Source organism: Microtus oregoni, unplaced genomic scaffold (genome assembly GCF_018167655.1).
Source record: "Microtus oregoni isolate MIOR12 unplaced genomic scaffold, Mior012 000053F_ref0000044, whole genome shotgun sequence".
NCBI classification, from domain to species: Eukaryota; Metazoa; Chordata; class Mammalia; order Rodentia; family Cricetidae; genus Microtus; species Microtus oregoni.
Window position 1 is genome coordinate 7,239,444 of NW_024543829.1, and position 21,960 is coordinate 7,261,403.

Here is a 21,960-nt window from a genome sequence, read left to right on the forward strand (position 1 = left end):
CCATGTTTCATTTCCCTAAAGTAATCTTTAAAAAGTCAGAAACTTCCCATCAGTTTCCTTCATCAAAAACGGACTCAAGATCTCTTAGCTGACATGGGACTCTTCACTGTACTTAAACAAGAAGACTAAAAGGAAGGATCTTGGGAGTGCATTGTCAGTTTCGTCAATGCCGTGAGCAGACCTGACAGATACAACCCAAAAGAAGGAAGCTTGTTTCTCTGCCTTGTTCCAGAGTTTTCAGGCCATGGAAGAATGACCATATGGACTTGGCTATAACGTCATGGCAAAATGAGCACTGGTATGAGAAGTGACTTTTGCACAGAGGGAGCAGAGTGGAGTTGGGATAGGCACAGGCCAGAGCATGATGCAACCCAAGGACACCGCTCAAGGGACCTGCCAACCAGGTGTGGCCTTCCACATGTCCACCATGGTCCCATTTTGACTCCATCAAAACACTCACTGGATCAGTGTTCTCAAGGACACACAAAAGTATGCTTTACCAATCACCTAGATGTTTCTCAATCACACCAAGTTGGAAACCTTGATGTACCATCACAAGAATTCAGATACTTATTTAGTTGCCTATTAGCTAGCTCACAAATAAATGGATGAACTTTCTGTTCTGTGTTAATGTCAACTATTCCTTTAATAGTGTGTTTAGAGGAATATTATGGCTGTTATTATGGCAAGATCAATAAAAATAAATATATATCCTTTAAAAAAGTTTATTATAATTTTAAAAACATAGTTAACAATCATATTGAATATTTAAAAATCAATACAAAGACATCTTTGAAAAGAAGCTTGTAGTTTTCTTTGAAGTAAATTTGAAGAACTATTAAAAGACTCTAGCTTAGCGACACATATAACAAGACAACCCTTGCTTCTCTTATATTCTCTCCCATGTTTCCTTTCATCTACTTTAATTATTTCTATTTCATTTTATATTTCATGTTTACTAAGTCATCACAAATCCATTGTGCAACAAGGCTGAATGTAAACAGAAATGACTGAATTATTTTCACCTAAAATTTTGTAGATTTTTAAACTCCTCTGAAATGCTGGAGTAAATTCTTTCTTGTTCTAATCAAGGAAGTTAAGACCCTAATTTTCAGAACAAAACAGACATAAGTGGGCTCATTATTTCTCTGGCATTCAATATTTAAAGACATCAAAAGGAGAAGATGAAGATTCAGGATGAATTTAGACAGAAAAAAATATCTAGAGATAAGAATGAAGATGTTGATCATCATTTCTCCGTGCTGAAATCACTTGGACAGCATTTGCTCTATGAGACACATTTCTCAGTTATTACTTCTGGAGTACACACTCCTTCAGAGTAAGGATATGGCTCCCCCATTCTGGAGATGAGAAAGCTTATGGAAAACGTAGTTATCTACCTCATTGATTGGAAGTTTCCAGAAAAGACAAATCTCACATCTTTAATATAGGAAATGAATGAATAGGGATCTATAAATTAAAAAGTAGATATTAGTCATGACTGTGAAACTTGAGAAATATAATTTAAAAAACCTCACACTAAGTTGTCCACTTTAAGTACTATAAACTAGATGAGCAGGGAATCACACCTATAAGCCCGGTACTTAGAAGGTTGATTGAAGAATATTGTTGTGATTTCAAGATCAATCTGGTGAGTTTGAGGACAACAAGAGAGAAATCCTGTCCCCAAAGTAAATAAATACAAACTAATAAAACTAAATGAAGTGTAATGATTAATGTTGTTGATGATTTTGTATCTAGATATGCCATGGGGCAGGCAGCATGAGCATCATCGGGGAATGATGTAGATGCTGGGAGGCATTGTTTGGAATATTTTCCCTGACATGGGAAAACCTATTTTAACTGTGGGCAGGGAAGCAAGACTCAGTAAAATGTGGTCTGAGCAGTAGCACACATCACTTTTTGATTTTGGATTGTGGATGGGATGAAGCCAACTAACTCCAACTCCTCGAATTCCCTACCATAAAGGGCACTACTTAAAACTGTTACTTAAGACAAGTCATTCCCTCCTTGCATTGCTTTTGTTGGAGTCTTTTATCACAAGAACAAAAAAAAGACTGTCACACACACACACACACACACACACACACACACACACTGACACACAGGCACACGTGAACATATACATACACTCTTACATAGGCACATAAGTCTCTCCCATTCTTCTCCATAGCTCAGGGGTTCCAAGACTTTGACAAATTGCCTAATTTAATTAATTATCATGTTTATGGGCTATGTGGTCTTCACCAAGGAGATGCTCCTAGTTCTCATCCTCAGTGGTCCAGGAGAGAACAACAACACAAGAAATATTAGGCATCACATCTACTTCTGTCATTTCATTGCTTCTTTTTAAAAGTGAAGAATTAATAAAATTCAGAAGGATGTGTTAATTCACAACCTCTATTTTCTTATGAAGTATGCTAAAGTGTTCGATATATATTAATTATGGATTGCTAGTGAGGAATGGTAGGCTAAGCTATGTGAGTTCATAGAATAATTCCCTCACATTTTCAGAAATACTCCCATTCTATGGAAAATTAATTATTATTAATTTTAATTGTATGGCAATTAATTATTGCCAAACAATTCTAATTATTGTTTTACATGAATGAATAATTTGTACTCTTTTAAAAATGTCTAACATAATCAATACATCTTTTTCCTGCATTATACATCATTTATGAGAATGTAAAAAGCTACTAAGAAAAAAATACAATTATTTTTATATTTAAGGAAATATGTAAATTAAATCATTATCTTTCATATCTTGAAATAGTTAAAACTTTGTCTTCACTAAAAACAACTTTTTTAGAGAATAAATATGTTTTATTTTGTTCATATAACAATGAAAAACATTGCTTAAACTTAGCTTGGTGAAAGAAAACACACACAGTCACATTTACATATGCAAATTTTTCCCTAACGTATTCCTCTGCATAACTCTGACACCACCTATGACCAGTGACAAAGGGCTCCCCAACACAGTGTGTAGCTACTCCCTTGCTACTGCCTGCCTTAGATTTTCTACTATAAGGCTCACTTAACTGACCACTACTATAACAAGCAAACAAATATTTGTTCTCTTTAGTTATGGTATTAGAAATGATGGGCTATGATTTTTTAAATATCTTATTTACTATCCTATTAAATAACTGTTGCTTTAATCACATTACTGTAGTTATTGCTCAGGAGCCCAGTTCCCTCTTTTTATTCAATTTACAGGGTAATATAAAATATCCTAGAATGAAGAATACGGTAATTTTCTAGAGTAACCTGTTTAAAGGGAAAACAGTGTGGAGATGACACAGAATATACCTCTTGCTTTATTCTTTCCTTTTAACTTGCTTTTCTCCCTCTCTTGTTTTGACATGAAAGTATAGCTAAAATATACAGCTACACAATGCACAGTTTATAAAAAAAAACAAACCTCCTATACACCGTGGCTTGCAACCTACTTAATTCTATAAGAAATAACATGCCTCTGTTCTTATTACAATATATTTGTTTTATTGGATTCAGTTCCTGTGATATACAATGTTCATAAATGTGCCAATATTATGATAATGTTAATGAAAAAAAAAGAGAATTTGTTAAATGTTCATTCAATCAGGAAGGTCTGCTACTTTGTACACAGGGAGTTAGGGGAAGTAACCGCCTTTGTGTTAGTGCCATGAGAAAACAACAAACTTAGTTGTTAGTGCCTTTATTCACATATAAACTTAGGCTTGGAGGTCACTGCGTTCTTTTAGTTGTTTTCTTATATGTGACACTATGCTAACATTTAGAAATCAAAAGCATACATTATTTCATATTTAAGTCCATCTAGAATAAGACGAATTTTGCCATTGGAGTTTTGCCAAAATCTCTGGTGTCTGCAATACACTCACACTCTCTCCAAGGGCTTCCCCTCTGGATTCCCTTCACCCTCTCTACGGAACTGTAAGAACCACCCTTGCTTTCCAATACCATGTGTCATCAGCCTCGAACCTGAGGCTCTGCTAGGCACCTTGATTTCCAGGTGATACCATAAGCTACATTTAGATTTCATCGTGATTCCTTAACTGACTTTTACCAAACCATTCCATTTGTCTTAGTAGCTTACAAATAGAAAGGTTTTAGCAAACAGCCTCTTGCTTACATCTGGGATCCCTGTGTGGCTTAAAGATACAGTTTCCCTTCTTCATCAGACAGACTTCTAGCAAGACTAGTCAGTTAGTCCCTTTATAAATAGCTCTGTCTGAAGCTGACACACGATTATCACACATGTGGGAATTGTAATTCACATTTAAATTTATTTGATTTATCAATTACAATTCAAGTGGGCCCAAGAAGAATATATCACTTCCTGTAGAACCAAATAAAGGGGTCATCACTGCATGTATCCTTGAATCAGCATCACATCGTACCATCAGCACCAGCAGTCCTTTCTGATCCTCCCTCCAGAAGAAAAAAAGAAGCTCCATTAGCACCTTCATTATCATTGGTATTTGTTGGCACCAGGGGACCTTCTTCTACTTCTGTTACCATTGCACACTATACACACTTGTATCAAGAGACACCATGACAACAACAAATCTTATGAAGGATAATATTTAATTGGCTGGCTTACAGTTTCAAAGATTGAGTCCACTATCATCATGGCAGGACATGGTAGCATGCAGGCAGACATGGTGCTGGAAAAGGAGCTGGGAGTTCTGTATCTGGATCCACAGGCAACAGAAGACTGTGTACCATACTGGGAGTAACTTGAGCATATGGGATGTCAAAATCTACCCCCCAAGTGACACACTTCCTCCAACAAGAAGGTCACAACTGCTAATAGTGCCACTCACTATGGGTCAAGCATTCAAACATGTGAGTCTATGGAGGCCACTCCTATAGGAACGACCACATTAACAGCTCTGTACTTTAGTCACCAAATCTGTCTTAGCCCTTGGGATCTGAGCTTTGATAAATATAATGTTATGTCTGTTATTTTTTGTCTTGGAGTCTGACACAGGGTTCTTCTTCAAGAACTAAATTAATGAACTAGTGTAGGTCTGCAAAGTATAGGGGAAGAAGCAAAATAGCTCGTATGCATATGTCAACGCTACTCATGACTGAATGACCCATGAGTTCAGGTATCACTTCAAGAACAAGACTTGAAACTTGTTATAAAGGCAAAAACAGGATCACCAAGATCTAAAGCACTCTTGTCATTTTAAAGTATTTTAAAAATACAAAGGATAACATAATGGTTATCTCCTTGTATGAAAGAATGCATACCTCTAATCCATTTAAAGTATCTAGTACATTATTATGTAGTACAGTATCACCAAATTTATATTAATTACTTTGAAATTATAAAAACTGATACACTGACAAACCAACTATATTGAAAAATTAAGACTGAAGTTGTAAAATTTAAAAATAAAAGAAATGTGGTCGAAATACATAGCAGGGGCAATAGATCAAAATCAACTCTAAAATAATCAATGACAAATAATAAATAATTGATTCAAAATAAATAATACAGGAACAAGTACTTATATTAAACAATGTGATACTATATATATATATATATATATGCATATACAGGTAAAATATAGGAAACACACCTCTAAATTCTGACGTTCAGGAATTTTTTTAGGCAGAAGTAATGAAGGACTTTACTGTGAATGAATATTTTCAAAGAAGCCCAGACATTTACCAAGAACACTTGGTAATGTAATGGCTGTTTACTATATTCGATTCCATGTCCTCCCCTTCTCCCTTTCACTTAAATCTGTCTTGATTTTCCTAGTGAAAATCTCAAATCTCTACATGCCACTGAATTTAGTCCCAGCGTTAACAGCTCTCCATGGCAGGAATCTGGCACCCTTCCCTCCTTCTGAAAAGGAACCCAGCAGTCCTTGCTTTCCTCAACTCCTCTGAGGAGTCCCTGGTGTTCCCCTGAGGACTGCTCTGCCTCCAGGCTTCTGCTGAGACTTCTCAGGGACTGGCGTTTCCCCTGTGTAAACCATCCAGACAATCCTGGTCTCATTAGAATGGACTGATGTACAAGCACTACCAAGACAATGGAAGTTGAGCTTCCTGCAGGAACTTTAGGGTATACCCCTAAGCACTTCAAGTGACAGCACACCTACCTTGTCAATGATGTTTCTTTTTTGTGCTTTTCAGGGGCTACATACATAGTTTTGATCAAAATGGATGTACTTATTTTGAAGATACTCTAAGTCAATTAAGGAAAATGTGCAGCAAGCAGCATTGCCAAACATGTTGGTCACTTCCCACAGGGTTCCTCTCTAATCACATGCCTCTGTGAATTTTCTAGGAGTGTGTATGGCTAGGGTAACCATAACAAAGTCCCAAAACTTGGGTAGCTTAAATAACGTAATATAGTGTCCTACAGTTTTGAAAGCTACATGCTCATCAACGATGTACTGGCAGGGTTAGTTCCCACTAAAATCTGAATCCCACAAATCCCCTTGAGCTTTCGCCAGGTATATTAGCAATCTTTGGCATTACGTATCATATAGAAGAACCACCTACAACTCTCCCTTCATCCCCATATAATACAGAGGTGTGTGTGTATGTGTGTGTGTACAGGTGTGTATATGTGCACATACATGGGTGTATGTGTGTGTGCTTGTGTGTGTATGTGTGTATGTACAGGTGTATGTAAATGTGCTCACATGTGTGTATTCTGTGTGCATGTGGGTGTACACATGCCTGTGTGTATGTGTGTGTGTTTGTCTGTACATCTGCCTGTCTCTACACCTGCCCCTACAGTTCTACATCTTAAAAGGACATAGATTAAATTAATTCTCCTTCTCCTCTATGACCCCAACTACATCAATTATTCATTTCCTCAACAATTCTCGTCGTAAAGGACACCACCCGCTGAGTGTCAGAGTTTGAAACTTTAGTCCAGTAGTTTCAGGGAGACAGAACTAAACTGGCAAGAACATCGATTTGTAAATTTTAATGATAGGGTAAGATTTATACTTTAATTAAGCAATTTCTACTGCAAAAGGAGGGAATCTATCATTCATGCAAAAGCATAGAATTCAAAGGAGGAATTTGCTATCATATACAGGAACTTTGATATAGTTATGAAATGAAGACTATCTGTTTTCTATGATGTGTTTTAGGGAAAGGTCTTTGCAAAAAAAAAAAGTTTGCCTAAAGAAAATTAAATTTTAATTAGTCATCTTTTAGCTTGAATTTCTGAATTAAACTTGTATAAACAAATTAGGTGCTAACCAAATTTAAAATAAGTCATTATCAAAATATTCTTATTTTGTATTCTCACATAGCTCTGGTAAAAATTGTGATAAGTCAATGGTACTTTCAATGCAGTTCTTCACAGCCTAGTAAGTGTGTTTCCAAGCAGTCGTGCAACCTATCTTTGCTATTTTTTGTTTGTTTTTAATTTATGCATGGCCTCATTCTGTGTGAGAGTGCAAACTGTAGGGAGCAGAAAAGATGAAGAGAACATCACCCTATGTCCACGTGGCACTCGGCTCCACGGAGTCAGGCTTTCATCGCTAATCCGAGATCCACTTAAGTGCACACAGAAGATTTATTTTTACCCCCTCTTGTTTCACGGAAGACTCAAAAGTCTGCAGGAATTTTTGACAAGTTGTAACAATATTTTTGAGCCTCTCTGTATACAATTATTCTCTCTCTCTCTCTCTCTCTCTCTCTCTTCCCCTTGCCTCATTTTCATATGGACACAAAGCCTTGGGATAAAATGATGGTTCATTATAGTGGTACAGAGCTCTTATCTTCATCCGGCAAGAGTCATTTCCTTCCAAAGATTGAAATGCAAATGTGAAAATTAATGATAACTGTATTATCTGATAACAGAGATAATACCAATTCTCTGTCAGCGGAACACACAGTGGCTCCACCATTTCCCCCACTTCTCACCATATTCTTCTTACTGTCAGACTGTATCTGTGCTTAACTATGTTTCATAGGTGTCTGTTCATTTTCTTCAAATGGCATTTCCCAGATCTTATATCTACCACATTTTCCCAATCAAAAAGAAAACGAGATCAGAACTGTAATCTTCGAGCCCTTCTTTGGACTGTAAAGAGGTGGGGGTTGGGGATGGGGGACCTATATCATGAGGCGGGTGCTTCTGTCTCACAGTGGTCTTCAAGCTAGCATTCCACAAGATGCAAAACAGCTCCCGACTTGTTAGGTTCATTTAGACACAAAGCAGAAAAAGCCCGATCAGCATCATCAGTTCAAAGTACTGAACACAAGCATAAGAAGTAACTTAGTAAAGATCTCCTAAACAATGTTGAGTCTCTGTGCAACAAGTACACACGCTTAACTTTTTCCTATCCAATTATTTTTCAAAATGTATTGACACTAAAAATTTTTTATCTGAATTATGTTTCAAGTCAGGTAGACAAGAGCAGAGCAAACATAACTTTATGATGTTTAGTTACAGAGCAAGATCATTTTGCAAAATTACTTCCCTGTACTAATGTCTAAAGAAGACATCCATAAAAGCATCATAACAGCTACCGAGACCCAATGGCCAACATGACAGCAAAATCAATATTAAAAGTGATTTATTGAGTGCTTCTGAGACACTGCGCTCCATGCTTTCCGTGTAAAATCTCATTAATGAGAGAGTTATTGTTATTAGCCTGATTTGTAAGCACTAGGGCCACAGGCAGTATTAACTTGCTCTGAGCCATACATTACCTATAGCAAGGCCACACAAAAAACACACAGAGAAAATGTTTTTGCTATATAGCTCATGACATTATTCCAAAAAAACTTACCTGTGATGGACAGCAAATAGTTCTTATGTTTTATAATATATAATTTGAAAATTTATTACCAAGTAAATTTTTTCATTTATTAAATTGTCAATTCAGGACTGAATTTTTTGCTTCATTTTGTCAATATGATCATATAGGCTTGATACCTAAATATCAAGAGCTATTTAAATAAAAGTTGTGTCAAAAAGGGCAAAAAGCCATTTCGTCAAAATTTTTATTTGGGTAGGTGCCTATGAACACACAGTTTTGAAAACTTACGCTCACATACACTTTGTGGTAATATTCTTTTGTATTATGAAAGAGAAGCCAATTATTCGCTATCCGCAAGTGTGAGAAGTCACGTTTTAAGAATGAGACCTGTCAGCGTCCTTAGTTGATATGAGGCCTGGCTGTCACCAAACTTCCCTCAGAGATGACAATGGATTTATAGGATGCTGCTGAACCTGGCTACAAAGTTCCTAAATCCCAGTCCATAGATCAGTACTCCAGACCAGCCTTGCAAAGCAGCTCTGAAGACTTTCTTATGAAACAGACAGAGACATAAGCAATATTTCCAAAATAAGGTCATTATTTCAACCATTGACTGGTTTAAGAGGACAGCGGGTAAAATATTTCCCTAGGAGTAACGTGCAGGAGGAAGAAGACGGCCAACACTGAATCCTCCTGAGTGTGGGAACAAAAACCCTGTGCAGGCTATCCGTTTCAAAGTTCATCTTCATAAAGACATTGCTCAGCAGCTATTATTATACCCACTCCAGAGATAAGGAAACTGAGGACTGTCTGTTTAACAAGCCAACATATGAGGCCATAAATAGTACTATTGTCACGGTCTGTCTGACTCTGAACTGTGTAAACACAGTTCTGTAGCAGACAATGGGCTACTTTCAAGGATAAAGGAAGTTTAATTATTGCTTTAGTGACCAGTCTATGATCAATTAAAGGAGTAAATTGGTGCCAAGAGGACGGTATACAGGCAGTGTTGTGCACCATCCTTATACGGCCTGCTGGAATGCTTCCTCATCAATGCACAATAAATTGATATTCATTGAAGAGTTAAACGTGGAATTAAATACATAGAGATGTTGGTAAAATGAAGAACCTATGACATAGGAAAAACATAAAATTCATGGGGATGATGAAAAAGAGACGCTACTTTGAAACAACGTAAGAATAGAACTTGCGAACACGGGACTAAGAGCGAGCAGCAACCGCTGCATGGCACATTTCACAGGACATGTCAGGATTACATCTTTAAGAGCAAGGAAAACAAAGGACTTGAAAATGAGACGTATGGAATGCTGAAATGATGAGGTAATGACTTTTACTTTGGCCTGACTATGAGCGTGCATCTAGCTTTCCAGACGTGAACGATTCCTGCTGCATCCACAAGGGCTGCAAACACTGAAGAGCTCCACAGCCTGACTACTGACGAACATCATTTCCTTTGATTGTTTAGGCTCCACTTAAAAGTTAACAAAGGTGTGAATGGTTCTGACTACTGAGTACTCCTTTCCTCTGAATGACAAACAAAGGATAACTTTCTTACATGGGAGGATTTGCATTTTATAAAAATAGAATCTCTCGGGCAGGGCTGATTCATTATTGAACTCAGCTGTCAAGGAAGGTTATGCCGTCGTCTTCAATCAAACTCCATAAAAATAAGATAACTCCTGATCCATCTTCAATGATGTCAGTACTGTGTTTCGAATTCCTTCAATAAGTTTTACATCCTCTGATTCTTTTCTATTTTTATAGAAAACTATCCACCTTAGGATGAGTATCAGCACTGGGAAGTTGAGGTGTGAAATTAGGAGATCTTGAAACCAACCTGGCTCAGTGCTAGCTCTAGATGTCTCAAACAATGATCTGTGATAAACAGAAAACTAATGTTTAGAGCCACCTAACTTTACCCCTCAGGGTCTTAGATACTCTGTGAGATGTTTAAAAACCTTTGACACAGAATAGTTGCAAAACTGTAAGGAAAAAAAATCATTAGCGCCTTATGATTATGAGCTGCTGCAGTTTTGGAGGAGTCTGTAATCTTTTTTAGAGTTTACAAATGCATGAAGCTCCAAGAAATTAAGCAGTGTTCCACAGATCTCCCAGCTAGATATTGACAAGTCAAGAAGGGAGCTAATCCTGACCTAGGGCATAGGTTGGAATGCAGATACACAAGCTACTGAGTTTGGAACTGTCACCAAAACCTGGAAGTTTTTCTCTTCCATACAGGTATAAAGTGCCAACAAATGTCAGCGAACAAAAAAGGTAGGGTCTTATCAGCATGAAAAAGACATGTATTTTTCCATTAAAGTTTTGGTGTATCACTATATAAATAATACAGAACACAGCAATGTCTAGACCAAATCCACAACATAAAAAATATATTCAGTAAAATACGGAAGTTAATTTAAACGGAAACTAAACAGCACACCTGTAGCATGTCCATCGACACTTCATTTCACAACACCATTCTCTACTCAACACCTCCAATTATTATTAATGTTTCCTTGACAACAGTATCCTTTCTGCAAAAGCTGCCCAAGCATGGCATTAGCTTTGCTGTGCATGCTCAGCAGCTTACGATACTGTTGCTTTCTTATTGTCTTACAACTGGAAAGGCAAGTTGGATTCCACAAGTGTGTCCAAAGCAGTTGAGTGACTGATATATCAAAATAGAAACACATAAAACCTGCCCAGTCTAACCGGACAGGCACAATACTTTCAAAATACAAATATTTAATCCTATTAATATAAAATAAAAGATCCTGTTCTCTTTTCATATTGTATGGAAGTCTCATAATAAAGTTCAGGTATTTTTTTAAAAAAAATTACTTTCCAATTATTCTAAGGAAATTGCCCCACATTGAAAAGTCAGAAAAAAATACGCAAGAAAATACAAATACCAGAAGTTTGCATTTAAATCAGTGCATTAAAATATCTTAAAACATGGTTCTATAGTATTTTAAAATATAATAAAATTGCATGCAGAGTCTTGTACGGCATGATGCTCTAGTGTGCAGACTGCAAACATTTGTATGTATCATGAATAACATTAGAAATGACATCATAATAATCAATATACTGCATCTTCATTTTTGTTTGCATTATATTTTCCAGCTGCTGGCTTCAGAAAATTACCAGTGGATTTCCTCTCCTTCCCTTGCACAGCAGAGAGCAATTTGCAAAGTCATGCAAGGGTGAAAATGGGATTGAAATATAGCGATCATTCTTAATGAAAAAAAAAAGGGTACTTACTGCTTCAGAAATTAAGGCTAAAACTATTTCGAAACTCACTTCTAACCTAAAATCCTAAAAGACAATGGTCTCCATTTATAAGCGCATCATAAACTTCTCAACAATAATCAATAAGGTTATTTCCTGCAGCGTGATTATAAGAAGTATATATTTATGACTTTTATTCATATTAAATTTTGATTAGCCTTTTGTTTTGCCTAAAATGAACAAATACAAAACCTTTTAAGAGCCAATTTAATTTGACTAATAAAGGTGACCATGTTGCTAGCACATTGAATCAGAGGAGAAAAATCTATGAATCGTGACTCAATGTCTAAACAAATGCTGAGGCCCCATCTGTAACTCACAACGGAACTAAACGGAAACGACAGCTCTCTGAAGTATTATTGTTACTGTCTGCTTTGCAAGCTTTCAAACTGAGTCTGATTTGAGTTTGGATGTAGCTAAATGATTCTCTGTTGAAAGAGCAAGCAAATAGAATTGACTAACTTGATGTAAGAATGAAAGAAGAAAAGACAGAGACTTCAAGCTGAGATGATGCTGGTTTTTAAAGTTTTCTTATTTAAATCATGATATTTCCTCAAACTCCTATATCACCAGCATGCATGCACACACACACAAGTCCATGTATGATTTTAAATTCAAGTTGAACTTTTGTTTTAAGTTTTACAAGCTGTCTGTATTTTATTTTCTCATCTCCCCTTCCATGCTAAAATTTGGAGGGGAAAAGGTGAGATTCTGCTAAAACGTAAAAGAGGGTTGAATGTGCTGTTCACCATTCTACCTGGGCCATCCCAGTCCTCTGTGTCTACTCCAGGCTGCCCGGCTTTGTCAGAATGCTTGTCCCCATCTGATTCTGCTGGCTGCTGGGATCCTTCATCATCAGCTGAAACACATCAACAGAGAAAGGAGAAATGACTAAAGTTCTGTGACATTGAAATCTGGTAAGGAAATGTCTTTCCACATATTTTCTAGTTCACTGGCGAAAATGTCCACAAGTAATAATTTTGATATCTATTGTAGCTTAAAATTAAAGAAAGCTATGAATATTTGTCAGTGGGTAACTGAAGTTAAGCGCTGTAAATAATGAAAAACATTTGCATACACATCTCACCTTGGAGTTACTATTAATATATCAGAAAAAATCAGATAGAAATGTATAGTTTTTCTGAATACCTTGAATACAAAACAAGCCATAGTGACCTTATTTCCAAATTCTAATTAAAAATACAGAAAACCAAATTAAATATTATAAAGTGCATTCCTGTCTAGGAGTGAGTTTACATTATTGGAAGACTTCTATTCTTCCTGTGTTATGCTTCTAAAACTTGGTGCTATTTCTCTTAAAGAGACGTTATAAGAACCCCAATTGAATGACTAGCATGTGATATAATCTGGTGACTCCATTCATCCCAACAGAAGACACTGTGAAGTTAAACGTATGCTTGGATGACTGCGGTGAGTTTTCATAATTTTATGCTTTCACTTCACAAGAAAAGTAAAAGCAAGCAAGCAAGGAACAAACAAACAGACCCTGTATGTCTTGAAAAGAATTGAGATGCAGTGAAAGAGGAAACATCACCAATACAACTGCATTTTAAAGCAAAAACTCTAGATTTAAGTATCTTAATTTTATAATATTATAAATACCAAGAGGTGCAGTGCAAAGACACAAACAAAAACAATATTGAAGTCATGCCTATGAGATTTTGAACCTAAACGTGCTAACATCTAAGTTTAAATGACCTGTCTACCTTTCTTTAAAGCATCCTATAGTAACTTTCCACCTAGTCATTCAGATATCTATTTGAATTTGAATCTCTATACAAAATATAAAAATGTACTATATCTTGTTAACTTTAAGATACACTTAAGGTATAAAATTTAGAAAACCATTACTATCCTTGACATTAATGTGACGTGAGTATAAGATTTGGTCCTTAAACATTATAGGGTTTGCTTCTCCCTCTCCCCACTTGTAAATTCAATATAGGAATTAATTCTAAAACCTGGAATAAAGGTAAGGAGAATGAGAAAAGCTGAAATACATTCTTTAAGAATAAAAAAAAATACCACTTTTTTGTGTTCAGTGCAACAAAGCCGCTTTGGTTGATGATACAGAATAAAGTACACCTTTTATAACACCGTAAACCTCATGAAACTCTTCAGAAGCTGACTGGCTTTTAGCATGGTCAGAAAGAACATTGATGAACATATTCACCCTTTCCCGAAGGTACGTATTGGACATCTGTGATTAAGGAGCTACGATAGGCTCAGTGGGATTTGTGCAGAAAGTGAGTTCCTTATTGGGATTGTAGAAGTCATCACAGAGCGCACATTCTCAAATGAGAGTGTAGCACGAGGCCACGGAGACCCAAGAAAGGCACAGAGGCTCAATAATAGAGTGCTGTCCCAATATTCTACACTTCACTTGCAGGTTGCATCTAAGAGCATAAACACACCAACCAATTATTTTCTGGAGATCAAAGAGGAATGCTCTGCTCTCAATTCTCAGGACCAGACAAGGCTTACTCTCAGTCTGTGTATACAAGCAGGCTTGATGACGTCTAATTACTGATAGCCTTGACCTAACCAACTGGCTTTCAGTCTGCCAACCTGTTCCCTCCTCTTCAAGTTACCTCTATCAAGACAAAAAGAGATTCAGGTTTTGTAAGCAGGAGGCTCACATCATCTGCCTTGATAGATTAGGCCAAGGCCATTCCTTTTATCCAATTTTCAGCTTGATTTCCTGCCTTTGAGTAAACATTGAACTAATGCCATATAGTGAGCAGGCTGGTGGAACCAGAATCCTGTTAGCTAGGACAAAGAATCTTAGAATCTCCCATGAGCTGGATCTTTCCTACTTGACCTTTCTTGCTGGACTATATTGACATTCCTTTCTTTTTCCCCTACTTCGTGAGATGTAGAGCTAACTTCTGTGAGCTTCCTTATCTTCGGGCTTCTGGCTGCAATCAGCCAGAGCAAGCAGTAACAGCAGATTGGAGGACAGAGTGCAGAAGGAGAGAAAGGCCAGGTGTTTGTCCAGCAAAGATCCCCTTTTTCCTTGATAGTTTCCAACTGCTAGAGAGATTAACCTTCAGCTCCGGCTCAATGTTCTCCCATGTCCCCACCTCAGCATCCTCTCCAATGCCTCTTAGGACAGAAGAACTTGGATGCTTTCTGGCCATATAAGGACCAAGTCACTAAAATGATGCCTTTTAAGTTGCAGACACTGTGTTGGCCTTTAAGAACATAAAAACTAAGGCTTCTCTACATTATGGATTTGTGTCTTAAAGACACATGACTGGAAACAACATTCAGATTGAAAAGGGAGCTGTCTCCTCAAAGCAGGCCACAGAGGACATATCATAACACTAGACAAAAGGCAGGCATGAAATTTGCAAGAGGTCCAACTAGGATGTGTTGTGATCTAAGAGTGGGTTTGGGGGTGCTGGAAGGTACTGAAGGGAAGTCTTAAGGCTGTATCTTCTCTGTGGTTGTTACGTGAAGGAAGTCGTTCCTCATCAGGCACAGGACAGACTCACCGTGATCACTTCACCAGTGTCTAAGAGATGCGGGATGACAGAACACGTCAGCAGGTATTTGGATTCCATGTTACTGAATAGCTCAAAACGAAACATTTTAATTTAGCTGATTAAGGGCTTGAGTGAGTTTATAATTTCAAATCGCCAAGTTCTTTCACCAAATGTCACCTAGCTGCCCAATCAAGACTGCACTGCTTCCATTTCGTTTGCCCCAACATCTGGAGCAAGGCTAAATATTGATGACTCTGATTTGAGCCATTGTTAAAATAGCTAATTATACACAATTATAACTGTTTCATTTTGCATCTATCTGGAGATGCTTAATAAACTTGGGAAGTCTACTGCATATCTCACCACAAAAATTAAATCTGAGATGGAATATTACGTTAAAACCACAAGGCTTTAGTCGTTTTTATGTTCTCTAAAAGAAGGAACAGAATAGAGAAATTGACTCATCTGCAATGATGCATATAAATATAGAAAATAAAATAGGCCAGTGTTTATTTTATATTGGTTTACACACTTTCCAGAAGCCAACTGTTGAAGTCAGAACTATTATCAAGGTGCAAGTCTTCTCCGAAGGTCAGTTTCCAAGCTGTACCTCAACAGGGCCACCACATCTTGAACCCTGCTCCGCGCTGTGTACTTTGCTAAGAGCTGCATTAACACTGTCTTATCAGCCCTGTCAGGAATCAGTGTTCTGATACCTCAGAAAAACAAACTAAGGGATAGAGAAGTGAGGGGACTCCCCAACACGGAAAGCATCAGGGACGAGATTAAATCCCATGTTTTCCTGACTCCAAAGACCATACTTTAACATCTAAGAATATAACCCTGGTGCTCCAGGTGTAGCTCAGAAGCGGAGGATGTGCTCAGTACAGGTGAGGTCCTGGGTCTGATCCGTGCCAGCAGAGAGGAGCAACAAAGGATACGGCAGACATCGTCTACATGGCAAGCCACAAAGACGGCAAGATATGGTCTGAGAGTCACTTTCTCTTCCTCACATTAAGTCCCCATTTATTCATTATGCTTATACACTAAGATGAAAGGTTTAATGGACTTAATCTTTTTAATCATTACTTTTTAAGATTTCCTATTTTACTTGGCACTTAATAAAATCAACTACACATAGATGGTTGATCAATAACCATTGCTCACTGACCAGTTAGGAAATTAGATTTTTGTCTCATTCTTTTTGCCATAACCTACTGCAATATCATTACATTTGCTAATGAATTGCTTTCAGCACATTATTTCTATTTAATAACTAAAATATGTCACATTTTTCAACTTTTGGACCTTTCATCTTCTAACTTTATCTCAGGAAACTAGTTCTCATTTTTATGGTAATGTTTTTTACCTAATTCATTTTTAATCTTTTTACTAATGAAAAATGAAATGATTAAAAATAATTTAATCAAATATGAAATCTCTGAAGTATTCTTAAGAAACACCATTTTTTAACTCATAATGGACACTTGCTTCTTTCGTTTCAGTATTTTATTCTCATAGAAAATTTATAAATAGAATTTTATTTTGATATTAACCCAACTCCAGCTTCTTCTTGACTTGAATGGAACTCACCTCACTGCCTGTCTTTTTTTTTTTCTTAGTCCATTTTTGATTCTCCTATGTTTGAAATCAGGGCTATGGAATGGCGTAGGACAAATGTCATGAATAATTACTAGCCAAGATAATAGTGACAGGCCTGCCAGTATGCTGCTCCAAAAGCTTTAGTGGTTGGGAAGGAAAGCCATAGAGAAAAAAGAGAGAGAAAGCGAGAGACAGAGGAACTGGGCGAGCATTTGACATCCTCTCATTTGCTCTCTGAATTCTTTATTCACATACCTCTGAATAGACAGCTCAGTGTATTTCAGCAAAGCACAAACACATTTAATGCGGGAGCTGTGATATCTATCCTGAGAGTAATTCATAAAAGAATGAAACTGAATAAATGCCAAGCAGTTGAAAAAAATCTGTAATATTTCTAAAATTATGGCTATGGAGTTAATGGTTTTCTACTGCAAGATTAAATGCCTTTGTTGCTCTTTTAAAAGATATAAGTGTATTGAGAGCCCTTCCATTTTTCTTAGTCTAGTTTCCCAAATCAATGCGAGCCCTATGGGGGGAAATTGAAGGTGTTATTGAGAAATATAACGCACAACATAAATGACTTGGAGAAATATAGTCTTTGAGCATGTGAAGCAGCGCCTTTAAAGACCATATTAGGGATTGTTGACGAGGCGGTGAAGGCAGTGGCCCTCCTCGCCAAGCAAAAATAATTTCAAAAATGCAAACAAACACCTTTTCAGTCAAAGTTAAACGCTGCTGTCGGAATTAAAGACTTGCCTCGCGTTCTGAGACCTTCACTTTCCCAGCACACAACAGCAGCAGTGTCTGAGAGCAGTCATGCAGGCAGACAGCCGTTCTCGACCCTGCTCTTTTAATCCATGTAGTCCCTGTCAATATTAACCTCTTATAGAAATTCTCGTACAATATGACTATTGAACTTTCTTGACTAGGAGTGTCGCTGGAGCTCCAAGCCATCCCTATAATGTGTTTTTGCAATCAGCTAAATCATCAAAGTGTTCTTTAACAATGAGCAGTTCAGAAGTGACAGATCTACTTTCTTGTTCACAACTGCTTATCAGAGGAGAGATACCACATATGTTTTCCAGGTGCTCCCTATAGTTAGGATACCTTCACAGGAGCCGCGCGTGAAAGATAAGGTCATAAAAGAGATGAAAAATGTGTGAGCTTCATACACTTATGGTTTTATCATCAGACAAGATAGCTTTGGTGAAAAGACTGTAGGAGTCAAAAACAGAAAACTGCAGCTCACGCTGAAGGACGAGGACATTAAAGTTTAGCGCTGAGTTCGTGCTTGCCTAACAGTAAGATGGTTGGGCTGGAAATGCTTGTTTTAGCTACAGATTATTGGCGGGGGGGGGGGGGGGGGGAGAAATCAGGTAATATCAAGCCTTTATTGCCAAATTATAGTAATAGACATGCATGGAGATACAAAATAGAGGGGCAAACAATACCCCAGTTATAGCAATGACTAAGGGGAACTTTAAACACGTCAACTGTAAATAATAATAAGGCATTGGAGGTTAGCCATCACAGCATCTGACTCAGGTTCCCTCTGACTGTCCGAGACAGTTATATAAACAATACAACTATTTTCAAATATGCAAGTCATCTCCTTGTTACTTTACTTGGTTTTTCTATATTTAGTATTTCATTATCTCGAAAGTCCTTTTCAGACTCCAGAATATGAAAAAATTAAGCAAAAGAATATAATGCATATTATTTGGATATGATTTTGAGATCCCAATAAGAAAATCCTAAAATTATTCATAGCAACAGTCCAGGGGTAAATGTATTATTTAAAAAAAACTCTAATTTTTATAGTCAGTATATGGCTACTGTAGTTTGCAATATCTTATTATAGCTGGCAAGGGAAATTACTGAAAACACTTATGTACAGTTAAAGTTTTGATGATTTAAGGAGGAATAGTGATTTGCAATCCTTCTAGAGCACTTAAAGTTGTTCCAGCCATCAGTGCTATATCCCAAGTGAAGGATTCTAAGTTCAAGCTTGCTGAGGATTTCACACATAAGGAAAATGTCCAAATGAAAGTAGGATAGGTTTTCAACATAACATCACTCAATAATCTTTTTTAAACTGTTTTTATTGATCTATATATTTTCTCCACTATACTCCCTTATTCTACCCTGCTCTTCAACCCTCTCTCATGCTCCCCATACTTCCAATTTACTCAGGAAATCTTGTCTTTTTCTACTTCCCATGTTTATTAGATACATGTATGTCTCACTTAGGGTCTTCAATGTTATATTGGTTCTCTGGGATTGTGAATTGTAGGCTGGTTTTTCTTTGCTTTGCATATAAAAGCCACTTATGAGTGAGTACATATGATATTTCTCTTTCTGGGTCTGGTTACCACACTCAATATGATGTTCTCTAGATCCATCAATTTGCCTGTAATTTTCAAGAAGTCATTCTTTTTTTCTGCTGAGTAGTACTTCATTGTGTAAAAGTACCACATTTTCCTTATCCATTCTTGGTTGGGGGGCATCTAGGTTGTTTCCAGGTTCTGGTTATGACAAATAATGCTGCTATGAACATAGTTGAACACATGGCCTTATGGTATAATTGAGCCTCATTGGGTATATACCCAAAAGTGGCATTGATGGGTCTTGAGGTAGGTTGTTTCCTAATTTTCTGAGAAATCGCCATACTGATATTCAAAGTGGCTGTATGAGTTTTTTCCTGAGTAAGTATTAGAATGGCTTAAATAAATAAGCAAATATAGGCAGAAAGACTTACTTTATACGTGTAGATTAGTTTACTTTATTATTAATACATTATTAATATGCATGTATGTACACCACAGACAGTTGTGCACCATCACATGGGAACTGGGAACTGAATTTGTGTCTCCTGAAGTGCAATAAGTGGCCATCACCACTGAGTCACCTCTCCAGTATTTACTTTAAAATCTACTGAAATAAACATATTTCAAAGTATATACTTAAATAATTTGTATTGTCTTTCTCCCACTTATCATCAAACAAAATCTTTATTGCAACTAATATCAAACTATACAGAGATTTTACTCAAATCAGACCCATCTTGTTCTGACGATGAGACAGTGTCTCGAAGGCTGTAGCAGGATGACAGTTTGCAAGTCTGTTAACCTACTGCAAGATATTAAGACTTACAAATAAGAGAGAAAATGTGGCATTTGCCTTTCAGGGTCTAGGTTGGTGCCACCAACTGATCACTATTTTTTCAGTTTGTTGCCTGAGTTTCAGATTCATCATTCACTTCAGAAACTCATTATTACCACCAAGATAAAAGCAAAGTCATATTTTAGTTTTGAACCTGCCTTTCCAACAGGTCAAATCTCCAAGCGCAATGGATCCAGCAAGTTTTAGAACATGATGGTGTTTGCCCACCACTTTCCATACATCCTTCCTCTTCACTCTCCTTTTTAACAGAATTCTCTCTCCCACAGGGACAGCTCTGTTCTGATGCTCTCTTAAAGGATATAATGAACCAGCAGGCGCACATCCCCACAGCCTTCGGCCACCCTATGCTCACCTGCATATCACTCTTTTAAATGTGAAGTGTGACACAGAACCATGTGTATTCAGACACCAATTACAATGACAAAAGATGAAGGCGACAATCTGAATGTCATTTAGAATCCATAGTTCTAGCACCATAATGGAAGATGAATTCCGGAAGTCAAGAGTTAGGCTTACCAAAACAATAACAACAAAACAAACAATTCCTCCAAAAATGTATGGATTGAAAAGGCAGACAAAGATTAAAGGTGTATGCAGTATTGTCCTGAGGACTGGAGTTCAGATCCCAGCACAAACACATAGGAAGTCATGCCTTCTTCATGCCCCAAAATTCTAGGTCCTCACAAGGATTTAACATCTTCCTCCTACACATGCAGGGGCACACACACGAACACACATGTGCATGTATTCTCATGGACACACATAAAGTAAATACATTTTCAAAGTATAAGTGATATCATTTAATTTTTGCCAATAAATCTAGTTTGTTCCTGCTGGTATTTTTTATTTATCTCTTTTCTCTCTATCTTGTGGTTTATGGGAAACTTAAATTAAGATTTCTTTTTCATTTTAATTAATCAGTTTTTGTGGTTGTATTGCCTGTGTGTGGTCATGTGTGTGGACACATGCATATGACAGTGTACCTTTGGAGATCAGAGGACAGCTTGGCAGAGGGGATTCTCTCTTTCTACTACGTTGGTTCTAAGAATCATGCCTGGGTCCTCGAGCTTGGCAGCATGTGCCTTTACCCACTATGTCTTCTAGCTGGTCCTTCAGATCTGCATTTAAAACTTTGGATTTCCAGTTATGCATTTCCTCTTTCATCTGTCTTTGTTTAGTTTCTTATTCTTAGTAGTTTTATCATTCCTTGTCCTTCCTAAACCTTTTGATCCTCATCTTCGTCGCTGGAGTCGACTATAAGACAGTCACCATTGCCCTCTGTATATTACCAGACTCTGGACACTCTGTTCTCTTCTCTGAGCATTGAAGTCAGTTCCTTCCTCATACCTATGAACATTTAATTACAGCTCTGATGAACCTACTTCATGCCTATGCAACATTGATTCCAGTTCCAACACTGCATTCTTAAAGACAGTTTCTCTCACCTGCCTCCACAAGGTCAGACAACCCTTTATCATCATGTTAGCAATGTCTGCCCCTGGGATAATAAACTCAGCTTTGTATCCACAGCATGGCTCACATAACTGAGACAGCAGGCATTCAATCAGTATCTATTG

The 21,960-nt window shown here is 37.2% G+C and overlaps 1 protein-coding gene across 1 annotated transcript in view; it reads right to left on the reverse strand.

The window, feature by feature from the left end:
- The window catches only part of Zfpm2 (zinc finger protein, FOG family member 2), a 407,929-nt gene that overhangs the window by 286,516 nt on the left and 99,453 nt on the right, over window positions 1-21,960 (reverse strand). Inside the window, exon 4 of the mRNA XM_041637629.1 lies at window positions 12,847-12,948. Coding sequence (XP_041493563.1) covers window positions 12,847-12,948 — 102 coding nt within the window. The remainder of the gene's footprint in view (window positions 1-12,846; window positions 12,949-21,960) is intronic.